The sequence below is a fragment of the Plasmodium chabaudi genome (genome assembly GCF_900002335.3).
Source record: "Plasmodium chabaudi chabaudi strain AS genome assembly, chromosome: 13".
Taxonomy (NCBI): Eukaryota; Apicomplexa; class Aconoidasida; order Haemosporida; family Plasmodiidae; genus Plasmodium; species Plasmodium chabaudi.
The window spans coordinates 2,188,232-2,215,789 of NC_030113.2; the positions used below are offsets into that span (position 1 = coordinate 2,188,232).

The following is a 27,558-nucleotide window of genomic DNA, read 5'->3' on the forward strand; positions in this document are numbered from 1 at the left end:
TTTATCTTCGTTCATTATGAAGTCATAATGTACGCTATTGTAATGAGAAACCAAAACAGATAAACATAAATATGCAGATTTATGTATATATAGGGGAATATATGACAATTATATCCCTATTGTTTGTTTTAATATGCATATTTTTCTCTATATAATTTGTTTTTGAAAAAATTGTAATATATTGTAGATCGGAGTAATATAAAATATTTTGATCAAATTTTTTTTTATATATGGAATTAAAAAAAAATCATGATTTAAAGGAATTATTTTATGATAATTATTGTTTTGTATTATTCCTTTTTAATCGTTCAGGTTTTTAAAATATAATTTTTATTATTTTAATTTTTTTTTATTAAGCATATTTTTAATAACAAATATAAAAGAAAAAATATCAGATATTTTTTTAAATTATTTTGGCTATGTTCACTGTCCTTTTTTTCCTCCTATATGATGTGGAACAAACAAATTCCTGTAATCCCTTTTTGAAAATGAAAAAAAAAAATGAGTAATACAATTTTAATATTTTAAAATAATTTTTGTTATAAAAAATATTTTTGGAAATATTATTTTATTTTTCATATTTAAATCATGTTTATTTTATTAAAATTTTGGATGTATTATTAAATATATTATATGTTATATATTACTAAAATACAGATTTATACAAACATATGTTACATAGATATAACATGTATATCTCTTATGTATTTTATTTTATAAGATAAATAAATAAATTTAAGCATGTATAAATAATCATGCTCTATGCATATGAGATAAAAATGTGATAAATAAAAAAAATATTACGCTGTTTTTTTCTGTAAAGTTTAAATTTTGAAGAGATTATAATAAAAGATGGCACCTTATACATATTTTTATGTATTTGAAAATATATGATATTATATGTCTTCCCATATATATTTTTTATGTATTAACAAATAATTTTTTCTTCTTTTTAATATATTTCATGCATAAAGAAAAGCTTTTATAATTTTTGCAAAATGAGAAAGCAATGATGTATAGAACAAGACATTTAAATATGCAACTAAATGAATACAATATGAAGATACATATAATATGCATATTTATATGCCACTATTTATGTAACCCCTCCTAATGATAAATATATTAATTATTCCTCTATATGTTTTTTTTATAATTATTCGAATCGAAACTCGAATTTCTTGTATACAACACCGGTTTAAAAATGTGCCAAATTAAAATGAATAAAGAAAATTGATATTTTCATTATTTATGTGTCATCTTACACATTTGTTACATAAAAAAAAATAATAATAAAACATAAATGAGAAGATAAAATATTAAAAGAGCTATGCTTAAATATTGGTATTATTTTCCGAATATAATAAATCGGTGGTTTTACCTATATATTATGTGTAATTGAATATTGTCGAGTTTAAGACAATAAAATGAGAGATAAAAGTATTTTACTTATATTTTTTGTTAAAAGTTATTGGTATAAAAAGAAAATAAAAATAACAAATAATAATTATCCTAATTTATAAGGAAGAAAAAATAAATATTATATGCATGAACGCCCCCCATAAAATAGGGTTTGTAATTTAATTTCAATTATAACACATACGTATAAATACATATATATACAAATATTTATTTATATAGATATATAAACGTAAACCTTACAAAAAAATTCATAAATAAAATAAATAAAAACAGAATATTCTTCCAGCACATTCTGTTTTATTAATGTTATGCTACTGTGGTTGTAAAATAATCATTTTAAGGTATTTGTAAATTTTACAATAATTAAATGTAATTATATGATGGGATATACAATAATTTTGATTAGTTTTCCGATTCCTTGATATCTTATTTGTGTAACAAATATAGTGATAATATTATTGTCGTTAACAGCAAATATCATAACAACATTATTTCATATATGAATCTTAACTATTTGTGAATAAATTGAGATATTATATCATGCTATATCGTGAATGATTTTTCGAAAAGCTCATAGGGTCTTCAACTATTTTGTAGTCCAATTTTTGTCCTAAGAAATTAACTTCGCTTTGCTTTTTGTTTAAACACCTAGATGGGTCTTCTTCATCGACATATTCCGAAGATGATAAATAATCATGTTCTGGACTAAATCTATAATCATTAAAATCGTCTGTTTTATTTGAATAATTAATGGTTCGTTTGCTTGCACTATTATTAGAAGAAACATATTCTTCAGATGTATTTTCTTTTGTTGTGTTTGTGGAATTTCCTTTTTTACTTTCTAAATCATAATAATTTTGATGTGAACTTACAGCTTTAGTTGGGGTTTCAAGATAATTATTAAAAAATTCACTAGTACTTTCACTTCCACAACTTATTTTTTTTAATTTTTTAATTTGAAAAAAAGGGGATGAACCCATAAAATTATTAAATAAACTGTCATCATTATTTTCAGCACATATATTTTCTCTTTTCATTTTTTTTATTGGTGACATTTGTGATGTGTTGTTATAATTTTCAGATTTATCAAATATATTGCATGCTGGTGTGTTATCGAATCCAGTAAAGCACCTCGTATCATTGCCATCAAAAGATGAAGTTATACTATGACGATTAGAATTGTGATTTTCATTGATTAAGTTAGCATTATTGTTTATGTTCATGAAATTTGTATTGGTCCAATTATCATTATTATAATTATTATGATCGGAATTGTTATTATAAATATCATCTTTATAAAAAGAAAAATTTTCTTGATTATGTTCATTACTATAAAATAAACTATAAGCTTTTCTTTTTTTCTTTTTATTTAAGGTATTATTCGCATGTTCATTCACTATAACATTTATTAGGTTACTATTAAAATTATTAAACCCAACAACTTTTGTGAGCTCATTACTGCCACAAGTATCTTCTATATCATTCCAATCTTTAAAAAGCTCAGGATTTTCGGATTGTTTAATCCAAGCTTTAATGTAGTTATCTTCTTTGAATTCGTCATAATGCAAATTATTATTCATTTTTATATTTTATTTATTCGATTGTTGATTCGGTATGTTATGGTTATTTTGCACGTTTTCTGCAGTTTTATGATGTTGTTTCTGTCGATATGCATATATTTTTAGTATTCAGTTTTTTATATATAAATTTGGAGAGTATATATAATAATCTATAACATATTCCCTATTATTTTAACTAATTCATTATTGTCAATCAAAATTATTTATGCAAAACCACTTTGAAAAAAAACTAATGTAAAACAAAAAATAGGATTGTTAAAATTGTTATATAAATAAATGAATATACATTTCCTTTTTAGTGGAAATTTAATGCATAGAAGCAAGTAGGTATATATCTAACTGTGAATAGAGAATACGTACAAATTAACATATGTATAGATACATATATGCATATTTATATGGCCAAAAACAAAAGAATAAAATGAATAGAAGTAATTAAACAACGTCTAATGATTTTTGTATAATATTTTTATAATTTAAAACAACAAAAAATTATAGAAGTTTCAAATTTTGAACATAAAAAAATCTTATTAAAAAAAAACAATGTTAAAAAACAAAAATGATAAATGCATTTATATATGCATTTTTCAAAATGGTGCAAACGAATATAAACTAAATACATAAATTTGTATATTTTATAATTCAATATAAAGTGAAATGCATTAAAAAATATATATATATTACATAAAAATAATGAAATACAATGAAATGCAAGGTGGTCGTATATTACTCGTTTTCGATTGTTTTACTTTCTTTTTTTATGGTCTATTCTATTATTATTTTTTTTCCCCCTGCGTTTTTTTTGGAATTTTATAACAATAGCATGTAGTATATGCAGATGTGCTTTATTTTTTATATATTTTTTTATGGTGCAAACATTTTTATTGTCTAAATTATTATGCAAGCATGTATACACAAAAAAATTATGAAAAATACACATACAAATACAAAATGTATATATATTAATACTCTTGTATCTATGCACGAAGATACATTTATATCTATGCAGTAAATGTTTTGTACTATGGATTAATATGAATTATATCTATGCAGTAAATATTTTGTACTATGGAATGATATGAATTATATCTATGCAGGGAATGTTTATATCGATGCAAAGGAATACATAATATATTCTATGCATTCATACACACGCATGATTGAATTGCATTTGTACGCATGCATACATATTCAGTGATATATATATTATATATATAATACATATTTATACACACAAAGTATATATTAGTTGGCAGTTAAATACCTTATATTTTTTTATACAGCATTTTGGAAGCATTATATTACACATTAATGTGCTGATATATATCTTTATATGCATTTGTCCAGACATGAATAAAACATATATTATTATAAACATCTAGTAATATACTTATATGTATTATGCATTTTTTACTTTATATTAATATAATTGCATTTCATTGTATAAAATTAAAAAATTTTAAAAAATGATACTATCAAAAAAATATATAAGAATTGCAATCATAAAAAAAGGAAAAAAAATGGATAGCAATATTAACAACTAAAAAACACTAAATTATTTTACATGAAAGTAAGATGGGTGCCTAATGTAATTTTTTTAAAATAATGAAAAAAAATACGTGCATAAACTCCAAAATTAAAATATGCATTTATAATTTTGCATATATGCATGACTGTGTAAATGGAAATAAAGCATTACGATAAACGATTATGGACAACAATACAATGAATAAAAAATGTATGTTTTAATAAAATAAAAATATATTAGTAAAAATGATAAAAAAATAATAAAGATAAAACACACATTTCTGTATCTAAGTTTATAGTTCAGACAATGGTAATTTTGGTTCACAGTATCATTTAATTATTTCTTTAGTCTTATTATGTAATAAACTATCAATATATTTTGTTTAACTATATATATATAATATTTTTACTTTTCATTCAGCTGTACAAGTACAAGAATAACTGATAATTTTTCCAATGTAAATTATATGACGATTTCATGTTATGAAGGAACAAATTTTAATGGCACATATGTAAGTAGTATGTATGGTTGCATGTGTCATTTCATAAATATATAATTATAATATAATATGTATGTATGTATTTTCTTGGTTTATGTATAAATAAATGAAACACCAAATATTAAAAACGTCTTATCAATTCAATTATATGTGGTTAATTAAGCAAGTGTTTTATTGATGTAATACATTTCATGTTTAATGATGGGACATATAAATTAATTTTACGTTCACAAAGATATATTCTTAAGTTTATTTTCCTTCGTATTGAATTCAAATGTACTTGATATAATGCATGTAATGTATATATATTTTATATAAATGTGTATAATGTTATTGTATAATTTTTTTTTCATGTGTTATACAATAATTTTTATGCCTTAATAATTTTTTTTCCAAATGCACGTGTGCATCCTTTTACTTCATGTATTTTATTATCATTAAAATAAAGCATGTAAATGTATTTATATGCATAATAGCACATACGAAGTAAAAATGTAAGCCCTATGCATTTGCATAGGCATATGATCATTTAATATCATCATTTTTACGAAATACATAAAAAATATGCACTTGCATTTATGTACATGTATACGACTCTTAAAACAAACAAAAGTGCGTAAAATTATAAAAATATAAACATATAATTATGTATGTATATTGGTTTACATCAAACCAGGCCATCAACAAACATACATAAATTCACAACAAGTACAGAAAATAAAGCAAAGCATAATTATTATGTGGTAATAATATGTGTATATTATTAGTGTTCTTTAGGACACTTCCATTGAACTATTTTGTTAAAAATCAATTTAGCTTTCATGGTGATGAAAATAAAAATAAAACACATGATAAAATGCGTAAACAGGAGAAAAAGTGTAATAAATATTATCTTGGAGTTTGTTTTATGTATCATCTTTAATTATTTTTCAATTAATTTAAAAGAAATATTTTAAAATATATGTTTTTAACTGAATTTATCAGCATATTTCTGGCTGCATTTAGTGGGCTTTCATCACTGCGGCATCTTTTAGTAATACTTATTATACTTGTATGTTTTAAGACGCAACTATTTTTTTTTACTAAAAGCAATTAAATATAAAATTAACATTATTTTTAAAAAAATTCATTTTGGTCTTTAATTTATACTCTTACATTTTAATTTTCAGGCTTTTTCAATAAATTATTTTTTTTTAAAGCATAAAAAATTAAAAAAATATATGTAATATAAAAATATTTATAGAATCGGTAATCCAAAATATATATTTTTATTTTATTTTTAGAAAATATGAATATTAACATTGGGGCATATGATCACTTTATTTTGGCATGCGCCTTATGAGCATTAATTTTGTTCTTTGTTTTTTATATTTTCTATATACTTTATTTTTTACATTTTCTACATAACTTATTTTTTATATTTTCTATATACTTTATTTTTTACATTTTCTACATACTTTATTTTTAATATTTTTATTAACTACTATTTTTTTTAATTATTATTATTGCTTTAATTTTTATTATTATAATTTTTCTGCTTTTTTTTGAACAATTTTGGTAATTTTTTTGTGGGTATACAAAAAAATATACATGAGGATGATAAGTTAATAAAAAAAATTTAAGAAATTGAAAAAATAGGAATGTCATATCTTATTTGGTTTAGCAGTCATAATAAGTATGACGAATTAAAAATTCTTGAATTAAAATCGTTGTTAGAAACTTTTGGCTATTATTGTAATATATCCTTAAATGGGGAAGAACTAAATTTAAAAAAAAATAAATATGGAGGAGAAACATATATAAAAATAAATAAACTACAGGGGAATGTTTCGATTGAAAGTATATGGAAAAATGTCTTATCAAGAAGTATTTTAACAAAAGGGATTGTTGAAATATGGGGGGAAGGAAGTACATATGATGAACTATTAGTAAATTTAAAAACAAAAAATGATTTATTTGAAAGTACTTTAAATAATAAAAAATGGTGTTTTCATTTTCATGCATATGGTAAAATAATAAATCAAGAAGAAAAGGTAAAAAAAATGGATATGTTTAATATTTATGTAGAGCAATATAAAAATATAGATATATTAAATCCACATGTTCAATTAGCCATATTTGAAGAATATGATAAAGAATTTAAAGGAATTTTAAATAAAATTTATTTCGGTAAATGTATTGCTCTTAGGAAGTTTAATCCTTCATTAATTTATAATAAAGATAGCAATGATCATATTTGCAATAGTGATAAAAAAGAATGCGATAATTGTAACAATGATAATATTAATGAAAAAAAAAAAATTGAAAATAATAATAGGAAAACATGGTGGGCACATTATGCCCTAAATAAAAGACGTATATTAGGACCAACTACAACTGATAATGAATTAGCCTTTATTATGTGTAATATTGCAAAAATAAAAAAAGGTGATATAGTGTTAGACCCTTTTGTTGGTTCAGGAGGATTACTAATTGCATCTTCTGTTTTTAATGCTATATGTATAGGTAATGATATTGACATAAGATTATTAAAAGGTTATAAATTATCTTATTTAAACCCTCATATGAAACATAAAAGTAATAAAAAAACAATATTTGAAAATTTTAAACAATATAATTTAAATAGTCCAGAAATATTAGTGTCTGATAATTCTAATCCTGTTTGGAATTTTTTTCATAAACCGTGGATTGATGCTATAGTAACAGATCCACCATATGGCAATAGAGCAACTGTTCGTATGTCTATAAAAACAGAAAAACCCCAAAAAACAAATAAAATTGAAAATGAAAAATCTGGGGATATAACTAATGGCAGTATTCCTAATAATTATGTAGATGACCTCCAAAATAATAGTAACCATGTTGAAATATCAGAAGCTACTAATGATATTATTATTTCTAATTCGGTTACTGATTCTAGTAATAATGATAAATTGGGAAAAGTAAAATCATTAATAAATACTAAAACGGTTACTTATTCTTGCGCCTTAGCTGTAAAAGACCTTCTAACAATTGCCTCGAAAACACTTGTTGACAATGGCATGCTTGTTTTTTTATTTCCAGTGCAATTTGAAACAATGCAAGAAGAAATGGAAATACTAAAACATGAGGATTTTTATTTAATATCATATGGTATGCAAGAGTTTACCGATTATTCCGGTAGGCTCATAGTTGCAATGCAAAGGAAACCTAGAATTTACTAAGTACATACACTTATGTACATATAGGGAGAGCAAACTGACACATTTTTATTATTAATTTAACTGGGCGAAAAAACAAAAAAAATTTTTTTTTGTCAAGAAATATGTGCCATTGAAAAGTTTGTCATTATGCCTATAATTATTTTTTGCATATATATATGCACGTATGCATGATATATGTGCATATGTTTTTTTTTGTGAAGATGCATGCAATTGTTAAAATTTTTAAAGATTGCATGTGCATGGTTTATATTTGTAGCTATATATATTTGTTTACTTTCATTTCTTATTTGTCCAAACTTTTTAAATTAAAACATAATACGTATATAATTACGCAAAAAAATAATAATTAAAAATAATATTTATTTATTATTTCACTGTTTTATATCATTTTTGAGAAATTCCATTTTCATAAGCATGTACCTGCTGCAAAAAATGGTAGCACTATTTTTTTATAAATTAAACATGGATATGCAAAAACATATATTAGGTAAAATATACATGGGACCATTGAAAATTTATATGGACATACTACTTATAGAAATTATTCGTTATCTGCGTTTCCAAATGGCAATAACTTTATAAGTAAAAAACCGAAGAGATATTTGTAAATATATTCAATTTGTATATAGTTTTTTGCAAATGAAAAAAGAGAGGAAAAAAAAAATAATAATCACTGTCTTTCTTTAAGTGCGTTCATTGCAAAGAAAAAAATAATGGATGCAATAAAGAAAATATCGAAAAAAAATGTAAAAGTATATATCATTACATATATGTAAGGTTATATGCACATATTTTGTGAATATTTATACGTAAACAATAATACGATATGGCGATAGAAAACAAATATGGGTAGGTTAAAAGAATAACAGAGGAGTGTCATTTGCTTGCTTATGCTTAGTGATTAGGAAAAGTATAAAGTAGCACTATGTATCTACGTAAAATGTGCATAATGCATAATGAGGATAAAAAGGTGTAAGGCCAGACTACTTTAACCTATACACTGAGCATTTCATTAATTATATAAATATTTGTATGTATGCATGATCACATTATACAATGTAAGACATGATTATATGCCGCATGGAAATGCGAAATGAGGAGAATAAAGCGATGTATATATTACATACAATAGTACTCAACAAAGGCGCATAAACAAACAAATAAATAACATAAAAAAAAGAAAAAAAAGCAAATGGAATAAAAATATTATAATAACGACATGTGTTTCAATATGTAAGAATATATGAGTGAAACGGATGGAACTGTTTCCTTCCTCGAATCATAGTCAGCAGCAGCGACAATGCCCCTGTTATAAATTAGACAAAGCAATAGATCCGGGTGTAAAGAAATATTTTTTAATATTTTCTGTAATTTCAAAATTAACATTGTGTTTTTTCCACAAATCATTTAATCTATTTTCTTTATTATTTTTTGCTTGCTCATATTTGTTTGAAATATCTTCAATTTTGTTAGATAAAGGTTGTAAGAAATTAAAAAGGTTTTTTTTTGTCTTTACTGATAGATTCATATTATCTTTAACAGCAAAACATGGTTTTACATGAATATCTGTAACGTATTCTGGTAATATTTCTATTAATTCTGCTATTACTTGTTCATCCATTTTGAAATCCTTATTACTTTTATATTTATCTGCAACTTTTTTAGCAAAAGTTTTTAATTCGATTACAGTGCATGTTCCCTCGACTATAAATTGGTCATGAATAATTTCTGCTATCCATTTTGCATTTTCGAATTTTTTTTTTTCACTAACTAATAATTCATATTCTTTATCAAACTCGTCCTTGATTAATTTTATAATATTTTTTTTATGGGCCTCTTCACGTATTTGTTTCATATTGTCTGTTTCTCTTTTTTTTGGAGTTCCTTGTGAAGCAAAGGAATTAGAAGTATTGCTATTACTGTTGCTTGTGTTGAATAAAAAATTTGATTTTCTTTTATTTCTTCCTAATGGAGTACGAGTTTTTTCCTTTTCCATTTCATTAATAAAACTTTTATTTTTTTTTAAATCAATAGTTGCACATTTTATTGGACTATCTTGTATGACAATAAAATCGTCTGCATTGCTTTCTTGGGGTGTTCGAGCTAATTGAGCTAAGATTTTATTTTCTTCTAAAGTGACAGATGGAAAAATAATTTGATTAAAATTAAAAAGTGAATGCCATTTTTTTAATTCTGAATATTTAGGAAAGTAAAAGTCTGGATTAATTTTTTTTAATAATTCTGTATGCTTAATATTTGCCCAATTAATAATTATTCTTTTTAGCATTTCTAATTTATCATATGATGTATATTCATATATATTTTCACATTTTTCTGTATGTTCTCTTATTTGTATATCTTCGACTTTTCGTCCAGTAACATATTCTGTATATATTTCAAGATTAGCTTCATATATTTCTTTTGTTATAACTACTTTATTTAATTGAATTAAATTTGGAGCAATCCAAGCTAATTGTTTTAACATGTCTTCAGTAAATACGCAAGATGGATTTAAATTAGCAATTTCTTGCTTTATCAATCGATAAAAAACTGGTTGATTTTTTTTATTACGTCTAGATATAATAATTAATAAATATTGATACAAATTTAATAAAGTAATAGGTGTTTTAATTATATTTTTATTAAATATATCATCTAAATCTTTTGAATATGGTTCATAAATAGTTGTTATTGGATTTTGCTTATGTTTACATAATGTTTCCATTATAATACATTCATTTGTTTTATTAGTATCTTTTTCAGTTTTTAAAACTGGATTTAATTCATAATCTATAAAATTAAATTTATTTTGTTTATTTCCGTCAGTATCATATTCACTGTCTTCTTTTTCATTAGCTTGAGTTTTAGATTTTTTATAACTTTTAATAGGACTGCCATTACTGTGATCTTTTTTTTTTGTATCATTTCCCGATAATGCATTTAACAATTTTTTTGTACTAAGCTTTGGACTACCATCGCCTTTTCGTTTTTTGCATTTTGGAGAATCTTTATAATTATTTAAAAAAGAACTGTTACCATAATTCCCATAAGTGTTGCTATATGATAAATTTCTTTCACTACTGCGATGATTGCTACTACGAATCGAAATGCTACTATCATTTGAATTCCCCATTGTTGTAGTATTGGTAGTAATACTTGGAGCATTTTTATTAACTGATTGTGAAACGCCTCTTTTATTGGGCCATAAATTTGTTTCACAAACTATGTTAAACTTTTCAAAATATTTTCTATCATTATCACCAATTTTGTGGTTTACTTTTTTACTATTAAATTCATGCTCACTTATTATACAAGCATTATTTTTAAAAAAACCTCTAAAATCTTCATAAGACATATCAGGATTTTTTTCACCTGATAATGGAAATTTACTAGGGGTAAATGTTTGGGATACAAATTTTGGTGGATTTACATAATTATTTATAGTTATACATTTATTTCCTATTAAGCTTCCATCAGGATTTAACATATCCATTTCAGATGGAGTTTTATATTTTTTTAAAGTCGAAGGATTGTCAATTCCGGAGTAATAATTATGACCTACATTACTTTTTTTAGGAGTTCCCCACCCATTACTCATAAATGCAGATGTATTATTTTCTATTTCACCATTCATTTTATTATTATAATCAAAATTATTATTTAAACTTTCACGTGAATTGTTTATATTGTTACTATTTCCTTTTTGTGAATATTCATTTCTTTCTCTTTTTTTATTTAAATTAATATTATCCATAAATTCCGATTCTGTCAGATTGTTATATATTTCATCATCATCTTTTGAATTCCTATTTATCACTTCATTGGATTTGCCTTCATCACTACTATATCTATTTTCTTGACCTCGATTTCGTCCTTTTCGTGTGTTCGCATTTAACTCTGTTTCATTTATGCCATCCTCGTTGGCATTTTGTCCATTATTTTGATTCCCTCCATTTTCTTTCATGATAGTAGTATAATTTGCTACACCCATGCTTTTTTTTGTTTTATCAAATGCTCGAGGAGTCATAGATTCTTCGTCAATAATCCCATCATTCATACCCATATCAAGATTGTTTAGCTTTGACGATCGTATTGGTGTGCCGGCGTCCGAGGTCTTATTATATAATTTGGTTCCTATTTGCATTTTTTGTTTTATTGTATTCATCAAATTATTCATTTTTGCTACTTTTTTTTAAGAAAGATGATTTACATAGAATGGATTAAAGGAATATTCATAAATATATTTTTTAATGCTATTTTTGTATCAGTTATATATAAACTGGATATATTTTGTATGCATACAGGTAAATATTCCTTCCCTTTTATGTTAATAAAATGTGTGTGCTTATTACACTTAAAAAATGTATTCTGTAGATATAATTATCATAATTTTTCAAATAAAAATAACACCAATCTTACCATAAATGCATATTTCCATAATCTGTAATATATATGTGCAATTACTGAGTAATCTTACGAAAGAAAATGTGTTAAACTGGCATTTACATTATAAATCGCATTGAGGCAAGATGGGAAAAAAATGTAAAATAAAAAATATATATGTTTAAATATATGAATTAGTGTTTTAACACATATGCGCGTGTTTGTCATATCAATTCGTTATTTAATGCGGCAAAAAAAAATACGCATATTTTAGTCACAATTGTATCAGTGCGTAATAGGCACATAATATTAAGTGTAATTTCATATATTTTTTTTTCTTTGCTTATTTTATTTTTTAAACACAATATATTTATTTATTATCTATCTTACTAAAGTTAATATGTATAAGTAAAAACGACGAAGAAAATTAAATCCATGTTTAATCTTTTGGATTTTATGTAAAAAAGAATACGTATGAAAAATTTTGTAAATAATCGGTATATATACAATATATGCATGTATATATAATTCATTAATGATTAAAAACATAAAATATATGTATTTTCCTCTTTAAAAGAAAATATAAATATATACATAATATTAAATAAGCTTAACGAAAAAAAAAGGACATATGCAAATATATTATAATATTATATATATAAATGTGTAATATGTTACATTAAAATAATACGTTAAAATGGGCTACACTTTATTTTTTGTTTACTTTTATTATTTCAAAATGTGCTAATAAGATATAATAAATGCGAATAATACGAATAATAGCGAATTAAATGGGAATATATGCGAATAAATGTAAATAATATGTGTATAAAAAATAGTGCATAAGTGTATAAATGAGTGTAAAAAAATAATATATACATAAATATACACTTTTTTATTTTATTTTTTTTTACGAAATACAATTTTTACACTTCTCTTTAAAAAAAAATACAAAAAATAAATGAAAAATAATATAGCTTTTTTAATACAAAAATTGTAAAGTTCGTGTAAAAATATAATAATGTAAATATTTTATTTATGCCTTATGTGTGAAATATAAAGAAATATTTAAATGCTTTTTTTTTGTCACAAAACAAACACACTATATTATTTAATAGTTGCATACAAATATACACGAAAACAAAAGTAATAAAAAGAATAGGTATTTTCTCGTATTATAATTATAAATAAAACAGAAAATATATAACATATTATAAAATAGTTATATCTTTCGGAATACTTGGCATATTCTTACTATAATTTTTTGCTTTAATAAGCTTATAAGTTTTCATAAACAAAAGGGTAAAAAAACTTAAGCTATTTATTATATACAATATTAGCGATGTGCGTGTATTATGTATCGTTTATGGGTATTTTTGTAATTTTTTTGTTTTTACAAAATCGAGGAATTATTATTTGTATTTTATAATAATATGATTACTTCTAGTTTGGGGTGTATTTATTTTGGTATTACTATTTCTTTCTTTGTTCTCTCACATTTTGAAAATATTTGAAAAACCTAAAGCGATTTTTTGTCTTTCTTTTTATTATAAATAAGAACAGTTTGAAATTACATATGTAAGGGAGAAACAAATGAAAATTTTTTCATGACTTTAATATTGTGTATTTTCTTAATTTTTTCAATTAATTCTTCAATTTAGTATTACTTTTAAACATCTACATACTCACAAGTATGTATGTAAAGGGGCGTCACATTCTTCCATGTCTTTCTTTCTAATCAGCGATATGTATAATATATATTAAATATATAATAAATAGATGCGAAGCAGCAAATTTTGTAAAGAGAAACATAATATAATGAAATGTAGTTAAATGAGTAAACAAAATAATTTTTTATTTTGTCAAATTAATTTTTTCTCATCACATAAAAATATGCATTAGGGCATACTGCATAAGAAAGTATAATTTGTAGCATTAGGAAAATATTAGTACTCGTTTATTTTATTAAATTAAAATTTTATTATGCGCACTTGTCGTATTTTTTATTTTCGTATATTATTTCTTCGCGATGCTCCCTTTCTACTTCTCTTATTTTTAAACTTTAAATTAAAATATTTTTATTTTAAATGAATAGTTCAAATTATTTTAAATGTGAAAATAATATTTGTAATGAATCAGATAGCGTATCAAAATATAGCTATGGCGATGACGTTATCGAACTTGTGAATTTAAACAGCAATGGCTGTAAATCATCTAATATAAAAGAAATAAATAGTCTTACAAAATGCTCGAGAAACGAAGCTAACTACAATACATTTAAGGAATCGAGTAGTGATAGTAAGATTGAAAAAAACACAAAAATTAGTAAGCTTGTAATTGTGTATGTATATTACTTCAATGGTGTACATGCTTATATCATATTGTTTTGTTTATTAATATTTTTATAGTTGAAATAATTGGTGGTACACAAATTTACAATAATGATAAAATAGACGAAATAAAGTTATTAAATAAGGATGGAGAATTAATTAGAGGTAAAGGTGTTTATTTTGAATATTATTTAGGTTGTATAGAAACAGATTCGATTATATTATCTAGCGAAATATGCGACGTTAAAGATGATAAAGATATAAGTATAAGTTATGAAATAACACCAAAATCTACTAAGAGATCATATTCTCCTATGTATAATTTAAAAATAAATAATAGTTATATTAGTTCAAATGATTATATAAAAATAATAGGTAGAAATATACCAAATAAAACGCAAAAAAGTAAAAAAAAAGCACCTCCAAAAAAACAAAAAAAAGAAAATAATGACGATGGTTCTACTGTATGTTATGATATGGTACCTCAGGAAAATAATAAGTTTAATCAAATAGTATCATCCGATAAAAAATATGTAGAAATGGATAAATATAAATGTGAAGTTTTAAAAGATATTAATGAAGGATATCCATGTATAAGACTTAAACATAATAATAGAGATGTATCAAAATTAAAAAGTCACTTATCAAAAACTTTAAGTGTACTTTTGGTATTAAATGCTATAAGAATAGAAATAAAATTAGAAAAAGTATCATTATGTGATTTTAAATTTGGTGGGAGTTTAAAAACATTTGTGCATGTTATTTTATATCCCGATTCATTTAAAATCGATGTACATAAATATCATGAATATAATTCTTTAATCAAGCAAAGTGTAAATAATTTATTTAAAGAATTAAATATTACACCATTAAGATTGGCAAAAAATGTAAGCGATGATTCTTATGATGATTTAAATACTGTAATAGTCACCGGAAAAAACTTTTCGAAAAATAATGATAATTTCTCCAACAAATATCAAAGTTCATCAGTAACTATTAACACTAACAATACTATTTCTTTAGATATTGCATTGAAAGGGGGGACACAAGGTATTATAATTGAGATGTATAATATATGTTCATACTTATATTTGTCTACATTTTTGCATACAAATATTGTATCGAATTTGTATTTCACTAATTTTTGCCTCTCGAACTTTGTAGGTTCTTCTACCATCTCTCAAGCAAAGGACGACGAAGAAATTTTGGATACAACAAGCGAAAACGAGCTAGAAGAAAAAAACGAAGATACAACGAATCTGGTTTTTGTCGAAGAAAAATATAGAGGCGGTTATTTACTCGAGGAGTTTAAAGAAATTTATCCAAATCGTTTTTATTTTAAGCCCACGTTAAAAACATATCAAGCAGAAGGAATATGGTGGATGTATCTAAAGGAAAATCCACCTGAATATCTGAAGGAAAATATCTCCAAAGGGGAAAAGACAAAGGAAATTGACTTGGACCAAATTATTAGAAGTAATATTGTAGATAGTGAAATATATGTAGATAGTGATGTATCCGTAGATAAAGAAATGCATATAGATAGGGATATACGTGTATATAGTGACGTATATGTAGATAAAGAAATATATGCAAATAAAGATGTATATGTAGATAAGGAAGTATATACAACTGAAGAGGCATATGTAGATAAAGAGGTATATATAGATAAAGAAGTATATGTAAATAAAGGCATACATGACTGTGATATTTATTTATTGGATATGAAAACAGAAAACGAACCTTCTAATCCGGATATAAAAATAAAAGGTGAAAATGACAAAGAAAATTGGCACGTGAAAGAAATAAGTAATAAGAAGAAGCTAATAAAGATCGAAGATTATAACAATGATGATGATAATGATATTCGAAACAAGGAACCATTAAATCCTATGTGGGAAGAACATGCATTTATACCTAATATAAAAATATATGAAGAAGGGAAATTAATATTTGTATTAAAATATTTTTATGTAAATAAAATAACTGGATGCTTATCTTTGACATATCCACAATATGTTCCACAATTTCGAGGTGGAATTTTAGCGGATGAAATGGGTTTAGGTAAAACAATACAAAGTATAGGTTTAATAGCACATGATATTTATCAAAATAAATTACATATAAAAAATAATAGTGTAGAAAATAAAAATAACATTACATATTTGATTGAAAATACAATAAAGGGATTTAATTACAATAAAGGTGGGACATTAATAATTGCACCTCTTGCTTTGATTTATCAATGGAAACAAGAAATAGATAAGCATACAAAAAAAGGTTTTATAAGTTCATATATATATTATGGTAATTCAAAAGATATAAATAGTGATTTATTGTCAAAATATTCAGTGGTTCTTACTACATATTCAACTTTAGTTTCTGAATATAAAAATACATGGAATAAGAATCTTTCTAGCAACCCCACTGCTGATGTGCAGAGAAATAGCAAAGACATCATAGAAAGCAAATTATCTTATACAAATTGGACGAAAGAAAAACGAGAGCAAAATGAGAAACCAGAAGTCGTTGATATATTAGAGGAATGGTCAAAAAATGAGAAAGTAAAAGGTAATGGAATTAAAAAGAGGAAATTAAACACCTTTTTTATGAAAACGGCACTAAATAATGGAAAAAATTCAATGTTACATTCAAATGGGGATAAAAAAACCAATAAAGCATTAAATAGTATGAAAGAGTATCCACTATATAAAATAACATGGAGAAGAATAATAATTGACGAAGCTCATGTTATAAAAAATAAAAATTCAATTCAATCAATTGCTGTTTGGAAATTAAGAGGAGAAAGAAAATGGTGTTTAACAGGAACACCTATACAAAATTCTTTATACGATATATTTCCCTTATTGAGATTTTTAGGTATAAAGCCATATGGTAATATTGAATGGTGGAATAAAGAAATTGCTGATTATGTAAATAGAAATAAATTAAATATAGCATTAGATATAGTTAGAAAAATATCTTCTCCTATTTTATTAAGAAGAACAAAAAATTCAAAAACAAGAGATGGATATAATATTATTACTTTACCGAAAAAAAATGTGCATATATTAAAATTAAAATTTTCTTTAGAAGAAGAAGATTTTTATCGAGCTATATTTTATAGAAGTAAAACAAAATTTGATACATATATGCATGATGGTAATGTATTAAGTCACTACTCTCATGTTTTACAACTACTTCTAAGGCTACGACAATGTTGTTCTCATCCTTTGTTATTATTTTCGAAGCCCTTTTTTGAAGAGTGGAATGAAGAAGATATTATCAATGAAATGTATGGAGAGAACTCTAAAATAGCAATATCTACCATCGATTCAAAAACTGGCAAATCGAGTATCGATGTAAAATTATCAACCATGAAATTAGAAGATACACTGAAAAGGGACACAGTAAAAAATGAAGTATTGGAAAAGGATACTTTGATATACAACTTTTTGCAAAAATCGTCGAATTCGAAAAATTTAAACAGTGATTATAAAGAAGAAATAGAAATGCTAAAAAATGGTACAGCTATGCAATGTATTATTTGTTTAGAAGATGCAGTATATCCATTAATCAGTAAATGCTTACATATAATGTGTAAAAAGTGTGCAGATTATTATTTTCATTTAACACAAATAGCAGAAAAGAAATGCCCAGGATGTGATAATTATATAAGTTTAAAATCATTAAAAACTTTACAGCAAAATAAATCGCCTTTAGATGATTTTTTAAAAAAAATGAAAAAGGATAATTTTGTATATTCTACTAAATTAAGAATATTATTTGATCATATAAAAGAAGATATAAAAAATGAACTTCATGTAGTTGTATTCTCACAATGGATTGGATTTCTTAAAATAATTGAAAAATTATTAACACTTCATGAAATACCAAATAAAATATATGATGGATCATTAACATATGAACAAAGGAAAAGCACACTTTATTGGTTTAACATCCAAAAAGGCAAAGTATATCAACCAGGAATTGGATTTTGCCAATCAACTAGTGACATTCCTATCGAAAATAAATCAGGAAAGGTTTTATTGTGTTCATTAAAGGCTGGAGGAGTAGGATTAAATTTAACAGTTTCATCAAAAGTATATCTTATGGATTTGTGGTGGAACCCAGCTATTGAAGATCAAGCATTTGAGAGAATACATAGAATAGGACAATTGAAGGATGTAAATATATACAAATTTGTTTTGGAAAAAACAGTAGAAGAACGAATTTTGCAAATACACCAAAGCAAACAATATACAGCTAATCAATGTTTAGCGCAAGTTGGAAATAAAATAAATACAGATGTTAATTTAGTCACACAAAAACTGGGAATGGACGATTTTATACTTATGTTCAAAGATTGGAACTGATCAAGAAGAGTAACAAATTTGATAGTACAAAAAAAATGACACACCCAAGATGGGAAGGAATCAACAAAATCGTTACAATAAAATTAAAGAGTTATGAAATATATATACAATATGATAAATTATTAAAAGTGTTAAATGTGGATTAAGTTATTCCATATTAATGTTATTTTTGTGTATTCATATTCACCTTTCTAATAAACACTATTGTATGATATCAAGTATTACCTACCCACAAAGGGAGGTAGGTAATATAATCGAAATATCTAATGAATTGCGGCTTTAGATATATTATTAAGAATTGCCGCTAATATGTGTTCTTTGAAAGGTTTGCATGTGTTACTATTTATTACTATACTATTTTTTGGTACAATATATGTTAAACAAATAATTCATTATTTTTAATTTTTTTTTGCCTCATTGTGGGTTCACCATATCATCATTATTTTAAAATATAAATGAAAGTGTTTGCATTTTTTTTAAGCATTGATTATATATGCATATATTATATATATGAATAATTTTACCAACATATTTGATAGCCCTATCTGTGCTTATGATAACTTTAAATTTCTTTTTAATATATCTAATTAAAATATATAAATATAATATATATTAGTATGGAGAAAAAACTGCAAGTTAAATAATAATTAAATATAAATTAAAAAATAAAAAAATGTCTCTACTCGGCACAATACTAGCAAGTTCTTTAATTAAAATACATTTTTAGGTGTATATGGGTTAATGTAGTTAATATATATTGATTTATATGTGTATATTTTTTTTTATTGATGATGAAATTTTTCTACCAATAAGGGATAGATTTATGTATATAAACTTCTTTTGAAGGGCATCAAAAATGCTATTTTGTTTTTTCCTTTAACTGAATAAATTTGTTTTTGTATTTATGCAAATGTTTATACGTGCAAGGGTTAAAAATAAAAAGAACGAAACATAAATATATAATATCATCATTGTTACAAGTAAATGTGTTGGTTACTAAATCATAAAACAATAATTTATGTGATTTTTCTTGTGTTTTATATAAATGTAAAATTATCATCAAGTAAAAAATTTAATATTCTTTACTCCTATTTGAATGAATCGAGTTTCCGAAATGAAAAAAAAAGAGAAAAATACCCATATTATTATGTTAAATATAATACATACCAAAAAAACGACGGGAATGGTAAAAACATTAAAAGGATAAATATAAGTAGATTACACGAAAGTAATAATAAAAGACCAGAAAGAAAACTAGACGCTTATGAGTTAAATATAAGAAATGATAAAAAGTTTTCCAAATATGCTAAAAAACCAGCAAGTCCTATGTCCAACTTATTTTACTTTTCCCCATTTAAAAACATTATAAGTAGCTTTGAACCAGTAAATTATGATATCAAAAAGAAATTAAGAGAAGATGGTTTCCAATTTACTAATGAAAAAAGTGAATCAAATATATTCCCATCACTAGACGATATTATTAAAGATGGTGATCCATCCAGTAATATACATTTATACCGAAGGAAAAAATTAAAAAGTTTATTATATGGTGATCCATCAAAGTTTGCTAATACTAAAAAAGTTATTGAAAAATATAATAAACATTTACCACCAGAAAAACAAATTGACTATGATTCCTTTAACTGTGATATATTTTATGTACATTCGGATGGCACAATTATGAATATTGAGGTAAGCAATGTTAAAATAAGTAAAAAAATAAGCACTAATAAATTATATTATATATATTATTTTCAAAGTTAAATATGTAGGCGAAAATGTGTTTATATTTTCGTTAAAATATTATCCTTCTTCTTTTTACTTTGTAATGTAAAACTTTTTCATTTTTTACACACACAGGAAAATCGATCCCCATATGATAAAAAATTAGAAGAAAAAGATAAACATCAGGAACCAAGATTTGTTATAATGGCTCAGGTAAAAAATATATATAATAAAATAAAAAACGGAAGTATCTTTTATCTATAAATACTATTTAAATGTATGCATATATACTTGTTCCCTTTTTTTAGGCTGGACATGCCAAGGAGCTCAACTTAAAGGTATAAATAAATATCCATAATAGGACCGTATATAATTCGCATATATGCAATGGTGTGTCAATTGCTTTGTTTTATCTTTTCTTCATTTTTTTTCATTTTTTCGTCATTTTTAAGGTTGGAGATAAATTCCCGATTGTAAACGAAGAGCATAAAAAAACGTTGTATGACAACCATTTTGCAAAACCTAAGAAAATTAGGGATCCCCTTGTTTTACCTGATGGGCGAAAAATTCCTTAAAATTGAAGCGATATATATATTAAGACAAATTTTTACTCAACATGACCAAGTTAATGCATGTGTGTATATGCATTATTTGATCGTACTGCATTACCGCTTTAAATATTGTATAAAAATATTTTTTTTATTTGAATTATTTATATTTATTCCAATAAATGTGGCTAGCTATGATTTTTTATAGCTACACACGAAAAAAAATTAATTAATAAATTATTAGTTTTGTCTCTACATATGGAAATAACTTGAGTTTTATATTTTTTAATTTTCTTGTAAAGTATCTCTATCAAGCACAAATGGTAATTGTATATCTCTTTGTTTTGGAAATTTAAAAAAAAAGGATCCATCATATGATATTAAAGGAGATATTTCACAAAAATTATTATTTTCTTGGCTACTTGGAATAATATTAAAATTATTTTTTATAAGCCAAGATTTATGTAAATTACTTAGACTTATTTTAGCATTTAATATACTATCACCATTATTATTACTTTTTACTGGATTAAATTCGTTATTACAACATACTTCATATGCTAATATTTTCTTAGCGTATTTAAAAATATCAAAAATAAAATATTCATAACAATATACTTTTGATTTAGTAAGTATATTATTATTTGGCACATTAGACGTAAAATTATAGTATTCTTTTTCTCTCGATATTTTATGTAATTCCATATTATTATATATTTTATTTTTAACAATATGTTGTAAAAAATCTAAGGAAAATATATGATGGCATATATTCCCATATCTAAATAATTCAGAATTTTGTAAGATGCCATCACTTAGTTCAGTATATTCACACACAAAAAATGGGTTTTCCTTATCAGGACCTTCATAGGTGTTCATATTTTTATTTTCATCATACATTTGATTTATTTTTTCTTTCATACAAAAAATTCCAACTCCTTCAACCTCTTTTTTTACAACCGCTTTATTAACAATATCACAATTATAGAATGAGCATAATCCTATTAGCACGGGATCAGCTATTTTATTTAATATATTATCAATGCTTACAGTTTGAATATATTTAATATTTTTATTTATCATATCATTAATTATCATATTATTATCCAGTGCCTTAAAAATAGTACCATTCCCCCCTGGGGCTGTTAGCACAGTATTATGATTTTTCATAAGAATATCAAAATTAAAGTCAGTAATAAAGTTATTGCATTGCTTAAAAATTTTAACGTTATTACTGTTTACACCAAAAAAATTATTGTCTTGTAAATATTTAATTGTATGATCATAAGTAAAATCAGATGTCATAATATAAATATATATATTAACTGATTCATTTGTGTTTTCTAAAGAAATATATTTTACATTATTTTTATCACTTATATTATTAGGATGGTTTTCTTTTTGTGAAAGACAATTATTTGTTCTATTATTGTCACTACATTTTTTATAATCATTGCTAGTATTTCCATCGTAGCAATTTGTATTATTATGGAAATCGTTGTTATCTGATTTTATTTCATTTTCAAAAAATAAAGAACAATAATCTTGTAAAAATCGAATTTGTTCAAAATAAAACTGAAAAAATGTTTTATTAAGTATAGGTGTTATTGGGAGTAATCCTTTTGGGCCTTTTAAATGAAGTCGTGATCCCAATCCCCCTGCTAAAAATATAACTGCCACTTGATTTTCTTTAATACATTTTAATCCTATTTGTTTTAACTCATTTTTTATTTTATCATTTTTATATATATTTTTAATTATTGTTCCATTTTGTAAGTTTTGGTGTTCATATATACTATTATTCAGGTCGATACAATTGGGGGCGCTTATCTTATAGTTCTTTACTTTGTCGTCTTGGGATTTTATTTTATTTAATTTTTCTAAGAAATCTTTTAAATCATTTAAGTTTATATGATCAATATTATCAATGTGTTCATCTTTGAAGTAGCTTCCTAAAACTTTCTGATCATATTCCTCTAACAGTTTTAAAACTTGTTCCATACTATATGAATCTACTTATATATTTGAATGTATATGTTTATATACACATGGACCGAAAGTTTAATTTGATGATTTAGCTTATATAACTAGAAATAAATGAGTTCCCTTTCCACCATTTGCATCTAGTTATGTAAATGTGATTTATTCTGCAAAAAATAAGTCAAAAATTGTAGATCAATGGCGGTCGTCTGAAGGGAGAATAATAAGTAAATAAGCAATAGAAATAAAATTGGGAATAAAATTTTGACTAAGATGGTAATAAATATTATTATTTTTATTTTTTTTATTAGTTTGATTTTTTGATGTTGATGCTGCAAATACTAGGATAACGTTTTATTGATAAATTATTAAATTGTTTTTTCCACATTAGCGATTTTTCTCATATTTGTAGGCACGCGCTTCAATATAAGAAATAAATTTTCGAAATTTTTTACATATAAAACAATCATAAAACGATTAAAAATTTGCAATTATAAATGAGAAGGCTTTGAGGATAATATAAAAAAAATTAACGATAATTTTTCTAATAAAATTGGCTTAAATGAGCAAATATATAGGAGGATAAGTGGAAATATACGTACATACACGTACGTAAAATAGTAAAAATGTTGCGCTTAAAAACGAATATGTTAATTTTATAAATCAGTTGGGTATAATTCAATATAATTCCCTGTGATTAGCAAAAGGGACATATGGAATTAAAAAAATAAAAAGTCAAAATTTGGGGATACAATGAAAGCATATAATTGAAATAAAAAAAGAAAAAAAAAATGAACAAAATGCAATATTATGATGAATGAGTAATTTCATTCCTACTTTTCATATTCTTGTACATCAAACATAAACAAACATAATTTATGTATATATGGTTAAACTCGTTGTGTCATCATTATTTCATCCAATTTACATGCACACAGTTATTAATACAATATAGGTATATCAGTTTACTCTTCTAAAAATTACAAATTTATACCGAAAAAAACAAAAGAATACACCATTATATGTTGCCTAGAATATCATTATGTAATGCCCAAGCAGGGCACATTCGTGTATATAGAAAAAAAGGTGCTCTCTAATTTTTTTATTCTGTATATTTATTTTTTTGCTTTTTTGTGCATACCAAACAGTTTGACTATTTAAATATTTGCAACCAAAACGGAATGCCCAAATCTGGGAACAAGTAATGATGGGCCAATTTGCCATTCATTTGTATCTGGAGAAAAGAAGTGACAAGAATTGAGAACATCACCATTTTCACCTCCTGTAATTATATAAGAATCGGATAAAGTGGTTGCACCAAAATTCATTTTTTTTTCAGGAATGCCATTTAAGAATTGCCATCTTTTATTAAATGGCTGATATTGCTCAACTGATTCTAAAATATTATGTTCATTATCAATACCACCAACAACATAAATTTGATTTAGATAATTAAAAGCTGCCCCTGAACTTCTAGCTTCTAATAATGCATATGGGAATTTTTCCCATTTATTCATTTTTTCATCATACACTTCAATAGAGTTTAATCTTTCTCCATTAGCACCACCTATAACATAAATTTTATTATCAAAAGCTACACACATAGCTGAGGATCTTGGAGTATTTAACGGTGCAACTTCTATCCAAGCTTTCATTCTATGATCATATGCCTCAACATTGGGTATAATAGATGATCCGTCATAACCACCAATACAGTATATTCGTCCATTTGATGTGATACCACAATTATTTCTTCGTGGGATATTTAAATTGCTAGATAAAAACCATGTATCTCTTAATCTATCATATACTTCTGTTTCAAATAAAGCTTTATAATCATAATTATTACCACCGAATACATATAAAAAGTTATTTAATACTGCACTACCAAAATATGCTTTTTTAGTTGACATGGGTGTACACATACGCCAGCATTGTTGGCTTATATCTAAAAGTTCCATAGAATTTAAATATTCAACCCCATCAAAACCTCCAATACAAAAAACTAAGGGGAATGGTAAAAATTTAATACCGTAATATTCTGCTTCTTTTAATAATGCTTCACTTTCTCCTAAATCTTTAGGTATAGGTATGGTTAATGGATTTCTTAAAAAGTTTAATATAATTCTAAATAATTCACTATCACGATCCAAAAATATTCTACCTTGTTTATCCCTTGTTATATGATATCGTCCACTCAATAGTTGTTCAATAAATGAATCTTTTTGTTGAGTTAATGTATGTCTAGATGTTTCAAAAAGAGCACCTCCTACATTTATATCTATCATAGTTTCTGTTGCTATATTAGCATCTACAATTTTTTTTTTATCATTTTCAAAATTTTTATATTCTTGAAAATATTTTTCTTTTTCTAAATAAAGTACTAATTTTATTTTATCAATTTCTTGTAAAAATCTTAATCTTTCATCATCAAATCGTTTTCGATGTTCTTCTTTTTCTTTTTTAATTTGTTTATAACCATTAGATATATCAATATCTAATTTTTTTCTTTCATCTTGTAATTTTTGTTCTTCTATATTTTTTCTATTTTCGATTTCTTTATATAATCTTATTCTTTCCATTTCTAATTCTTTTTTATCTTTAAATAATTTTTCTTTTTCTCTTATAAAATTCATTTGTGTTTTTTTTAACCAATTAATAAAAGTAATTCTAAGATCCCCAACCATATTTTCAAAATCACTCGAATCACTCAATTCAGTTTCAATTATTTTTTTTTCATATGTATCATTAACATTATTTGTGCTTTTATATTTTCTAACATTATGCATTGTGGTATTATCATCATTCATATTTATTGAACTTGCTCCTGAATCCATAAACATTTCTTTTTTATTAGCTGGTGCACCAGTACTACCATTAATATTATTATTTCCAATTTTTACATGCATATTTTTGTTACCGCCATCATTTGTAACAATGTTATTTCCATTTATGTTGTTGTTAGAAACATTTAAAGCATTCAAATCTATTGAATTGTTATCTTTGGCCATTGCCATAAATGCTGGATCATTTTTATTTAAATATTTACTTAAATACTTATTACCGATAGTATCTTTAGTTAAATTATTTAAATTTTTAGAAAAATTGTTAGGTAAAAAATCATTTTTAGAATCAAAATTAGAATCAAGAACACTTAAATCTATGGATTCTAATAAACTATCTTTCATATTAACAAAGCTACTATTATCTTCTATTTTTTCATTTTTGTCACCGGTTAAGTTCATAAATAAATTTGATTCATTTTCATCACTGCTTATGTCTCTTTCTTCGCTGTTACTGTTCGATCCAGACTCTCTTTCGTATGTAACTGAAAAGTTAGAGATACTGTTTGATTTTATTTTATCATCCTCCATCGTCTATTTTACAATTTTTTGTTATTTAGCTGTTAGCTATATATTATAATAACTTCATAAACTCTATTTTATCAATATCAATTTATGTAGATATAGATATATATAATTTTATATCCCACCATAAAATTAACATAAAAGTAATGCTGGGATTTTTGCTCGTCTGTTTTTACGGGAATTATATATTGTTCTTAATTTTAGTTTTCTAACGGTTAGTATTATTATATGGGTGAATGTTCGGAAATTTTTATATGTAAATATATATTTTTTATGAGTAAAATCAAAAACATAAAAGATATGGCATAAAAGTTGAAGATATCTGCCACTATATATATATACAAAGGAATACTACTTTTAAAACAATTTTAAAATAATATATTGGCGATATTCCGCAAAATAATAATAAAAAAAAATTAGATATTTATTATTTTCTTTTTCATAATATTATTTATCGTTTGAAAAACTCGTACAATTTTCATAGATAAAAAAACAACAAATTATATCTATAAATTTTATAATATGATACAAAAAAATATATATTTTTACATATAATAGCAAAAATGCATATAAAAATATATATTACAAAATATATATATCAAAAAAATAAAATACG

General features: G+C 24.0%; 7 protein-coding genes across 7 annotated transcripts; 3 read left to right on the forward strand and 4 right to left on the reverse strand.

Moving 5' to 3' along the window:
• Positions 1–1,955: 1,955 nt before the first annotated feature.
• PCHAS_1360700 (conserved Plasmodium protein, unknown function) lies at positions 1,956–3,002 on the reverse strand (the record flags this gene model as incomplete). The annotated part of the gene is made up of 1 exon (XM_728617.2): positions 1,956–3,002. One exon carries the CDS (start codon positions 3,000–3,002, stop codon positions 1,956–1,958), a length of 1,047 nt encoding a protein of 348 aa, XP_733710.2.
• A 3,667-nt stretch (positions 3,003–6,669) lies between these two features.
• PCHAS_1360800 (tRNA guanosine-2'-O-methyltransferase, putative) lies at positions 6,670–8,232 on the forward strand (the record flags this gene model as incomplete). The annotated part of the gene is made up of 1 exon (XM_735576.2): positions 6,670–8,232. One exon carries the CDS (start codon positions 6,670–6,672, stop codon positions 8,230–8,232), a length of 1,563 nt encoding a protein of 520 aa, XP_740669.2.
• Positions 8,233–9,541: 1,309 nt separating this feature from the next.
• On the reverse strand, positions 9,542–12,409 carry PCHAS_1360900 (CDT1-like protein, putative; the record flags this gene model as incomplete). The annotated part of the gene is made up of 1 exon (XM_733784.2): positions 9,542–12,409. The coding sequence occupies one exon, from the start codon at positions 12,407–12,409 to the stop codon at positions 9,542–9,544; it is 2,868 nt and encodes a 955-aa protein (XP_738877.2).
• Positions 12,410–14,702: 2,293 nt separating this feature from the next.
• PCHAS_1361000 (DNA repair protein RAD5, putative) lies at positions 14,703–19,321 on the forward strand (the record flags this gene model as incomplete). The annotated part of the gene is made up of 3 exons (XM_016799442.1): positions 14,703–14,913; positions 15,024–15,995; positions 16,110–19,321. The coding sequence occupies 3 exons, from the start codon at positions 14,703–14,705 to the stop codon at positions 19,319–19,321; spliced, it is 4,395 nt and encodes a 1,464-aa protein (XP_016654730.1).
• Positions 19,322–20,305: 984 nt separating this feature from the next.
• Positions 20,306–21,621, forward strand: PCHAS_1361100 (conserved protein, unknown function; the record flags this gene model as incomplete). Its single annotated transcript, XM_734444.2, has 4 exons — positions 20,306–21,013; positions 21,182–21,259; positions 21,355–21,384; positions 21,499–21,621. The coding sequence occupies 4 exons, from the start codon at positions 20,306–20,308 to the stop codon at positions 21,619–21,621; spliced, it is 939 nt and encodes a 312-aa protein (XP_739537.2).
• Positions 21,622–21,879: 258 nt separating this feature from the next.
• PCHAS_1361200 (UDP-N-acetylglucosamine pyrophosphorylase, putative) lies at positions 21,880–23,595 on the reverse strand (the record flags this gene model as incomplete). Its single annotated transcript, XM_738191.2, has 1 exon — positions 21,880–23,595. One exon carries the CDS (start codon positions 23,593–23,595, stop codon positions 21,880–21,882), a length of 1,716 nt encoding a protein of 571 aa, XP_743284.2.
• Positions 23,596–24,731: 1,136 nt separating this feature from the next.
• Positions 24,732–26,948, reverse strand: PCHAS_1361300 (kelch protein K13, putative; the record flags this gene model as incomplete). The annotated part of the gene is made up of 1 exon (XM_738190.2): positions 24,732–26,948. The coding sequence occupies one exon, from the start codon at positions 26,946–26,948 to the stop codon at positions 24,732–24,734; it is 2,217 nt and encodes a 738-aa protein (XP_743283.2).
• Positions 26,949–27,558: the final 610 nt, after the last annotated feature.